The 10154-nt window shown below is 40.7% G+C and overlaps 1 protein-coding gene across 5 annotated transcripts in view; it reads left to right on the top strand.

Annotated features, from left to right (window-relative positions):
* Positions 1 to 572: 572 nt before the first annotated feature.
* The window catches only part of LOC308549083 (cytochrome c oxidase assembly protein COX16 homolog, mitochondrial), a 38523-nt gene continuing 28941 nt past the window's right edge, over positions 573 to 10154 (top strand). For 4 of the 5 annotated variants that reach the window (XR_013997710.1, XR_013997711.1, XR_013997712.1 and 1 more), the window contains exons 1-2: positions 573 to 1020; positions 3337 to 3408. Coding sequence is in view for 2 of the 5 variants with exons in the window: in XM_081121376.1 (XP_080977502.1) it covers positions 952 to 1020; positions 3337 to 3408 (141 nt within the window). In the remaining 3 variants the exon portion in view is untranslated. Of the gene's footprint in view, positions 1021 to 1605; positions 2116 to 3336; positions 3409 to 10154 lie in introns of those variants that run through there. The other variant, XM_081121377.1, reaches the window with a different exon arrangement.

The following is a 10154-nucleotide window of genomic DNA, read 5'->3' as shown; positions in this document are numbered from 1 at the left end:
ACCCATGTTCACTTGTGTGCCCATTAGACTGCCAGCGTCTTTAAGGCAGGGATCACCTCTTTTCATCTTTGTGTTCCTGGAGCCTTCTAATGATCCACATAAAGATGTGCTACATAGTTTGAATGAGTGAGGAACTGACATTCATAAATGAAGAGTATAGGCTATTTCATAGTAAAAGCATTAGCATTAAAGGTTCAGTGATTAGCAAGATACTATACTGATTACCATTCAACCTAATCTTTTGTGGCGATTTATTTATTTCTGAAAATCTCTATTAAGCTGGTCAACTTCCCATCCCACATTTATTTATTTATTTACTTACTTATTTATTTAAATACATCTTTATTGATTTCAGAGAGAGGAAGGGAGAGGGAGAGAGAGAGAGAAACATCAATGATTACAGTGTCACTGATCGGCTGCAGCCCACAACCCGAGCGTGTGCTCTGACCGGGAATCGAACCCTCATCGCCTGGATCCCAGGTCGACGCTTAACCACTGAGCCACGCCCGGCCGGGCCCCATCCCCCGTTTAAATAGCTATAGAAACTATCTCCAACTTTATTTTTTCTTTAGCTGACTTTATCGAGCGACTACGTCCTAGGCACTGTCTTAAGAAGACGCTGGTCAAGACCCAGAGCGTGGGCGGTACCGGTCACCAGACGGCTGGAGGACGAGCACCAAGGCGACTGAAACCCCTAAGTCCCTGTAGCAAGCCGGCCTGCGGAACCAAACTTCTGACGCTCGGTTTCCGGGCGGCCGCGCGAGTGTGTTACGATGACTCGATGGCTTTTGCCTGGCGGAGGCCTGACCGGAGCGGACGAGCGGCCGGAGGCTGAGGGAAGGGGACGCGCCTAGGACGTCCTGGTCTCGGAGGGGGCCTGGGCCGCTGAGACTTGGGGGGCCGCGCGGGGCCTGCTTGGCCGGGTGCGCGGGCGGGTCGGAGAGTTCTGTCATGTTTACTCGCGCGACGACGCGCGCCTTGCGCAAGAGCAAGACCCTTCGCTACGGGGTCCCCATGCTGGTGAGTGCTGGAGAAAAAGTGTGGGGGCGGGATTGCGGAAGGGGTGGGACCTCAAGTTTGGCCGGACGGAGACCGCGGGGTACCTGTAGCTCGAGAGGCGGGGAACTGATGCCCGGGCTAGGAAGGGGCTGGGGTAGGTTGGGAGCTTTCAGGCAGCCCTATTTCTAGTCTTCTCCGGGCAGTGGGATCTCGAGGCCCCTCCTCCTACCTTCCCTGGTGCTTCCGAGAGCGACGCAGAACCAGATTTTACTCCAAATCTGAATGATCACTAAACACCCCGCCCCGCGCCTCTACAGCTTGGCGGTGGCCCGGCTCTCTGGAACTAGACGGATTTGCTTAATGTAACTGTACGGTTGCGGGCATCTCCATGTTTCAGCTTCCTAGTTTGTGAACTGGCTTAATTCTTCCAGGGTTGTTGTTAAGTAAAACCTTGTGAATTGAGTGTTTAGCGCGGCGCCTGCCACATCGTAGCGGCCCTCGAAAGGTCGATGTTTATATTTTTAAAGCACTCAGGAAATTCCGAGTTAGCAGCTCCCTCCCAGGAACCCAGGACAAAGACCAGACCCCCCCCCCCCCCCCAAGTAACATGTGGGTACCGTGATGACAGTGCTCCAGGAAAGAGATGATAGTGGCCTGGACTACAGTATTAGGAAACGATATGGTCAGAAATTGTCAGATTCAAGAAATATTTTGAAAAGTAGAGGTGACAACTCCGGAATGGGTTAGATGTGAGATAGGAATGAGAGGAGCTAAAGATGACTAAAGAAGTTGGCTTGAGCAATTGGATGAAAGTAATCGACATTTTCCGGGATGTGAACTAGTGATTAGGGGCAGGTTGGGGTAGAGAGAGTGTTGGGGTAAAAATCAGAAGGCTTTTTAAAAAAATGTTAATTTGTATATTCTTGCTAGACTTTTAAGTGGAGATGCCCAGTAGGAAGGCAGATCTTTAGTTCAGGGGGCTATTTCCTGTTGAAAATGTACACTTGGAGGCTGTTAGGTTATAGAGGCTACATTTAAATCCATGGAACTGGAAGACTTCACCTAGGGACTCAGTGTTGGTTGTGAATAGGTAGAAGAGGTATGAAACTTGGAAAGGTGAGGAATAAATAGAGGGAAACTGAGAAGGAGTTAGGAAAACCAGGGGTGTGTCTTTGCATTGAAACTAAGAGACAAAAATTATTTCATTTTACAAGGAATTCTTACATATTAACATTGCAAATATTAGCTGCTTATAAATCACAGATATGTACCTGATTTGTTGTATTTTGATTTATGTTGTTTTAATTTCATGTATTTGTTGGGATAGATGTTTTACATTTTTATGTGGTCAGATTTATTGGGTTTTGAAATTTGTAGTCTCAAGGTTTTTTTGATATTCCAACTTCAAAATGATAAATTTTTATATTTCATGATGTTTTATGGTTTTATGTCTTTTTGTCTTTTTTTTTTTTTTTTTTATCCTCACCTGAGGATATTTGTTCCATTGCTTTTCAGAGAGAGTGGAAAGGAGACAGAAATAGAGAAAGAAACATTCATGTGAGAGCGACACATCAATTGGTTGCCTCCTGCACCTGCCCTGACCAGGGCAGGGATAGAGCCCAGGACCCTTCAGTCCTAGGGCTGACACTCTAACCACTGAGCCAAACCGGCTAGGGCATTGTATTTCTTTAATTGGTAATATTAATAAGGAAGATAGGGATTAAACTTAATGTTTTTCCAAGTGTTAGACTTTTGCAGCTTTAGGATTAGGAATTAAAGCCCATTAGATTATTGATGGGATGATAAAGCAACAATGACAATTCGAGGGCTCTTTTAAGATTGACCATATACTGAGGGATATGGCATATTCCATGAGATTCTTTTATCACTTGCTAAGGAAGTGGAGAAAAATGCTCTTCCATTGGCTTATTTTGTAAAATATAAAATTGAAAGAATTCTGGTCTTGAAGAAACAAGGCCAGAATTTTATTCCTGGCGTTATCCATTGTGATCATGGACAAGTCATCTATTAAATGGATTTTTTCTTTAGCTCACACGTCTTTTGTAAGGATGAACTAATAAAATGCTTGTGATGATACTTAAACCATAAGGTCAGGTACAAGTGTGGAGTACTGATTTTGGTATTTGGTAATGTGCTAAAACGTTTCCCAGTGACAGTATATAAAGCACCTGTTCTGAAAGGTGAATGGTAATTAACCAGGAAAGATAATCTATAAGATTTTGTATAATCTATCGCTGTTGGGGCATTTAGATTAGTAATCTATCAGTAGACTGAATTCTGCCCTTCTGTTTTGTTTGTTTCCTTTCTTTGTTTCAGCTGTTGATTGTTGGAGGTTCTTTTGGTCTTCGTGAGTTTTCACAAATCCGTTATGATGCTGTGAAGATTAAAGTAAGAACTGTAATTGGAGTTTGACATGTGTCTGTGTATATGTGTGTTCTGGTTTAGGAGATGTGTATACTCAGCATACTAAGCAGTCTGAGTCTTGTCTAGCCTTTCAGGACTGATATATGATGATTGGGCTCTTTCTTACTCTTTATAACAACACTAATGATCACATGGAAATGAATCAGGAAATGTGAAGAGTTTAGTAATTTTTCTCCTATTCACTAGAAAATTTGCAATATTGTTAGCTTTTTTGCCACAACATGTGCTCTGATGTAGTTGCTTTTAGGATTTAGAAGGGACTAAAGAACATGGGACAACAATTTCACTCCGTTTTATTACTTCAATTTTAAATTAGCTATTTCACATGAATACCAGTAATTTTATGAATTATATTGTAGTGCATCTTTAGTAACTTATAGTAAAAGAAAGAAAAATTATTTTTCATTATAAATAGTTATACTTATCTTTTTATAAGTATCCCTTTGTGGAAGACTGTACTGGTTCATATCTATATGGTTGTCTTTATTTTATAGGTGAGGACACTGAAGCCCAGAGAGCTTAAGTAACTTGCCTAAGGTCATATGACTATTGAGGGGTAGAGCTAGTATTCCCACCCTCAGTGATTACCCAATTACTGTCAAATTCAAGTCAAGTGTTACACAAGAATTCTGGTTGATTGAGAAGTAGGTAGTTTTTGTGTGTGGCACACATCTGATATTTGTTTTTCTCCGAGTAATAGATAAATTTCATTAGCAGACCTCAGTAACATGGGTGCTAAAGTAAAGAGTATCAAAGGCCTATTCAATTTGCTCAGTTAATTTTATGGTTTAAGAGAAACACCAACTCCAGCTAGTCCTAAAGACAATAGGTATTATTAGAATGAATATTACATTTTAAAAGAATATGGTACAATGGTTTCTATAAGGGAATAGGGCAATTATCAATTGAGTTAAAAGATCTGTTAGCATCCCAATTTTTGTTGTTGTTAATCCTCACCTGAGGATATTTTTTCCATTGCTTTTCAGAGAGACTGGAAGGGAGGGAGGGATGAAGGGAGAGAGAGAGAAGCATCGATATGAGAGAGACACGTGGATTGGTTACCTCCCACACCTGCCTCAACCAGGGCCAGGGAGTGAACCCGCAACGCAGGTACATGCCCTTGACTGGGAGTTGAACCCGAGACCCTTTGGTGTGTGGGCCAGTGCTCTAACCACTTGGGAACTCGGGCCAGGGCACATCCCAGTTATTTTATTGAGGAATTCTTTTCCGTTTTGCTTTAAGATGAAAGTTATAATAATCTGACCTTTGGAAGTAAGATAACACGTATATATTTGAAAAATAATTGAATAGTTGTCATATGTTTATCATGTATTAGATCCTACAGATAAAGATTTAAGAAACTGATTCTTACAAAGCTTATGGCATAATTGCAGCTGGAAGACATCTAAATGTGAACATGTACCCAAACATATAACAGTGCCCAGGAAAATGCTATATTAGAATTTTGCATAAAACATTACTAGAACTTCAAATAGAGGCATACAGATTAGATCTGGGAATGGGGTATTTGGAAGGTTTGCTAGAGGTGTGAACCTTTGAATTCAGGTTTTAAGAACGAGTAAGAGCTAAATGGGGGAAATGATTAATATTCTATAACAGAGGGAGTATTAAGTATATGGTCAGATTTTCATTTTAGAAATATCTCTTTGGCAACATAGTACAGGGTGGATGGTGTTTGGGGGAGCAAGATAGTAAGGAAGAGATTGTTTTAACTGGAGGCAAAGAGACCTATTCAGATGCTTTGACAGTAGTATAGATGAACAATAATGGAATCTGAAATAAAATGTGCAATGAAGATAGTGAGAAATAAATGGGTTCCAGAAAAAAGTTTAGCAGCAAACATAGTATTTGATGATTAATGTGATATACATAATATAAAAATATGAATAAATCTCAGATGACTTGATGTTTGGTTTTGAGGATTGGATAAATGGTGGTGGTAAGTTAAGGAGAGAGAATGAAGGAGATTGGGATAACGGGGGATCTAGAAGATGGGGTTAAAGTAAAGAGAACAAAATTAGGTAAAGTTGAGAGAAAGAGGTTGATTGAAGTCAAGAGAGTAAGGTTGAGAGGTATGGTTGGTCAAGGTCTGTGGAAGGAGGCTGAGAGGACAGTTCAGGTGAGAAGGATCAGAGAGCAGGACCTGAGATTTAGAAGACTAGGTTGTTTGATGTTGAGAAGTTAAACTGAGATAAAGTCGAGTCATTGAGTGAGGTTGTGCTCAAACAGGGTAGAGAGGATGAGGTGAACTAAATTTGAGAGGGACTAAGGATAAGATTGGTTGAGGCTGACAGGTGTTACAAGGTTTGAGAAGTTGAGATCAAGGGGGAGTCAAGAGAGCGAGATTGCTGAGGTTGAATTCAAGAGGGGGTCAAAAGTGGGGTTAAGAGGACAAATTTGATTGAGAAGAAGCAAGAGAGGATAAGTTCAGTTGAGAAGTTTTGACATGGGTAGAGAAAGGTGGCATTGATTCAGGGTAACCAACCATCTTAGTTTGCCTGGAACTATTCTGATTTTAGGACTGAAAGTCCAGCTTCCCAGGACACAAAATTTCCTGCTTTTCAGTCATGTGTGTAGAAGGTTGAAAAGGAAGTATAGAAACCATGAGACGACACAGGGATGTGATGCAAAGTATAAGGAACAGAGTTTTCTAGAATTTTAGAATACCCTGGCCCACCTAGCCATGAGATCCTAATAATATTGTAATAACTATATATGGTGACAGATGGTTACTGGACTTATTGTGGTGATCGATTTGTAAGGTATGTAAATGTTGAATCGCTATGTTGTAGAGCAGAAACTAATATACTGTGTGTGTAAACTATAATTAAGAATACATTTTTTTAATTGGAAAAGAAAAAATAGAAACCATGAAATGGGCTAAGAAAATAAACTGAAAGCAGTAGCTTTCAATTTCAGTATGAAATAGATATGACATAGTTTCTCTTCCTGCCTTAGTGGCCATTGCTCTTTTATCTCCTGATTCTTAATGCTGACAGCCATGGATTCACAATAATATATCATCCATTGTTGCTTCACGCCAAGTAATACGATATAAGTGTGCAGTTAAGTGTGTTGTAATCCTGAGCATTACCAGTTTTTTTTTTTGGTGTGTGTGTGTGTTTTTGGCTTTGTCTGTTGTACTTTGCAAGGAATTAGTGCTGGTTTAATTTTTAACATTACAAGTATAGTGACCAGGTTTCCTAAGATTCAGATAATAGAAATGAGAAAAATTACAGTACCAATGCCAGTATGATCCAGACATCACCAAAAAAGAAAGCTAAATGATTGTTATTTTAATGACAGATGGAAGGACACGTACAGCTGGATTAGGGAGTTAAATAACCAAAGCAGAGCATACTACAAAATATGCAAAAAAGAACTTGAGATTGGGAGAAGAGGAAGCTGGGAGAGCTATTATAAACAAAGAGTTGTTCCTGTTGGGCTTCATGATCAATGTAGATCATGAGAGTTCCTCCCAACTTGATTTGAAATCAGGTTTCTTTTCATGAGTTTTTACACTAGATTTGGGCCATACTTGCTGACCCCGTGATTCTTTCATTGCTATATGGTATTCCACTAAGTGTTACCATTTTTTATTTATCCATTTTACCACTGACAGACATTTGGGTTGATTCGCAGTTTGCCTACTGATAGTAATGCTGTTCTGAACATTCTTGTCTATTTCTTTTGTTGTACAAGTACAACAAAAGGTTGTAGGGTATGTATGTAATTTCCAAAGTATTTTTCAGAGTGATTCAATCAACTGTAGGGGAGGAGATATAATTTTCCCTTTACCCTGCTAGGTTCTTGGCTGAGATTCTGCCTGTAATAAAAGACAGGTTAACAAGAGAAAAACAAACAGAAGTTTAATAATATGTATACCTCCTATATACATGGGAGATACCCAGAAAAACTTAGTAAAACGCTCCCCCAAAATGTTCCAAGCCATCTCCTTAAATACCATCTTCAGGTAAAGAAGGATGTTTGGGGAGTCGGGGCAATTATTCCAGGTTAATGTGTACATTTGAGGGGATGATGGCAATCTAAATTTGCTGGGCTCAAAATTCTGTATAGACCTATTAGAAAGAACGTAATTATTTTACTCATATCTTCAAAAGTCATACGTGTTTATAATTTACTTGATCTGTTACTTTCTCGGAAAGATATATTAAGCTCCTCTAATATGTTTTGTGTATTACTTATATTTTTATATATTTTGCTGTGTAAATTTCAAAGCGATGTAGTCATGTAATATTTTATAATTCTAACATCATCTTGAAAATTTGTTCCATTTATGAATATAAAATGTTCCTTTTTGATGCTGTTTTCCTTGAAACTTTTGTCCATTAAAAATATTGCTATGGAGAGATCCAAGATGGCAGCAGATTGAGTGGAAGCTACACTGAAGCTCTCCCAGGACCAAACTGGAATTACAACTAAAATTCAGAAAAACCACCCTGAATAATCAACTGCAACTGAAGACTAGCTGGGGAGCATCGTCATAATCAAGGATGAAAAGTGGAGACCACATAGAGACTGGTAGGAAGTGTGGAGGTGCGAGAGGGCTGGCCGGGCTCCCACAGGCAGCAGCTGAAGGTTCAGAGGGATATCTCAGCTGTGGGGGGTTCCCACTGAGAACTCTGGGGCCTAACTCCAAACTGGGTTCCCAGCCCAGAGCACCAGGACTGAGAAAGGTACCCACATAACATCTGGCTATGAAAAGCAGCAGGGTTTCTGTGTGCCAGGGAGAGGTGGCTGGAAATGCAGGCATCCTCTTAAAGGGCCAACACACAAACTTTTGTGTGCAGCCACTCACCTTGGGCTCTGGCAGAGGCAGAGTGGACTAGAGCAGTGTGAGGAGAATCCAGGGGGGCTGGTTGGGGGAGTAGAGCTCAGAGGGCAGCCATCTGGATTCCGGTGCTGAGTCATTCCCCCATAAGGCAGAGGACTTCTTTCTCAGGCAGAAATTTACCTTCCAAGCAGCTTCTGCCTGGGGAGGACGCAGTTACCCCACCCTGCTGGAAAACCTCTGGCCCCACCCTTGTAGTTTCTACAGCCTGAGGCTCATTAAGAAACTGAATAACAGCCTCTGGGTACTTTGGGTGTCTTCCTGATTTCCTTCTGGACCCAGGGCTTGGAAAAGCAGACCTTGGTACCCATCTTGGTCCTGTCCAAACACACTCATCCCCAGCAGAAGGAACAAGAAGCTGTGAAGTGTGGGAAACTTCAAGCAGGGTACTCAAGGCCAGTCACAAAGAGCAGCTGACATTGGCCTACAACAGAGACCATCCCAAAGCCTGGGAGTCCTAGCAGATCTACCTAATCCATAGAAACAAATCCAAAGAGGCAGCCAAAATGGGGAGACAAAATACAAGCCCCAAATGAAAGAACAAGTCTCCAGAAAAAGAGCCAAATGAAATGGAGATAAGCAATCTATCAGATACAGAGTTCAGAATACTGATCATAAAGATACTCAATTACATGAAAAAAGATATAGAAACTATGAAGGAAATTAAGAATGACATAGAAATAAAGAAAACATTGGAAGGAATGAACAGCAGATTAGGGGAAGCTGAGGATTGAATCAGCAAATTAGAAGACGGTAGAAAGAATCACTCAATTAGAGAACCAAAAAGAAAAAACAATTAAAAAACAGGACTACAGTTTAAGGGAGCTGTGGCACAGCATTAAACGCAACAATATCTGCATCGTAGAAGTGCCAGAAGAGGTCAAAAGTAAGCAAGGGTTAGAGAACCTGTTTGAAGAAATAGTGGCAGGAAACTTCCCTAACCTGGTCAAGGAAAAAGTCACACAAGTTCAGCAGGCACAGATAGTCCCAAGCAAGAAGAACCCAAAGAGGCCCAAGCCAACACACATCATAATTAAAATGCCAAAAATTCAGGACAAAGAGAGAATATTAAAGGGAGCAAGAGAAAAGCAATCTGTTAGATACAAAGGAGCTCCCATAAGGCTCTCAGATGATTTCTCATCAGAAAGCCTACAGGCCAGAAGGGAATGGCATGAAGTATTGAAGGTAATGCAAAACAATGATCTGAATCCAAGACTCTTCTATCCAGCAAGGCTATCATTCAAAATAGATGGTGAAATAAAGAGCTTTCCAGACAAATAAAGGCTAAAGGAGTAGATCACCAGCAAACCAGCACTGCAGGAAATGTTAAAGGGACTGCTGTAATAAGAAGTTGGAATAGAGAGAATGAGAAACATAGGCCTAAAGAAATAAAATGGCAACAGATAAGTACCTATCAATAATAATCTTAAATATAAATGGGTTAAATGTCCTAATCAAAAGACATAGGATAGCTGAATGGATAAGAAAACAAGACCTAAATATGTGCTGTCTACAAGAGACCCACCTCGGAACAAAAGGCTCACAACAGGCTGGAAAAAAACCCAAAAAAACTTCTGGAGGACTTTAAAGGAGAGGTTGACAGCAGTACAGTCATAGTAGGGGACTTTAACACCCCACTGACTTCACTGGATAGATCTTCCAGGCAAAAAAATCAACAAGGAAACAGTGACTCTAAATGACACACTAGATTAGATGGATTTAATTGACATTTACAGAACATTCCACTTCAGAGCTGCAGAATAGGCATTCTCCTCAGTGCACATGGGACATCTCAAAGATAGACTACATGTTAGGACACGAAACAAGTCTCTACAAG

This window comes from Miniopterus schreibersii (genome assembly GCF_964146895.1).
Source record: "Miniopterus schreibersii genome assembly, chromosome: 1".
Taxonomy (NCBI): Eukaryota; Metazoa; Chordata; class Mammalia; order Chiroptera; family Miniopteridae; genus Miniopterus; species Miniopterus schreibersii.
This window is presented reverse-complemented; position numbering and strand designations above follow the sequence as displayed.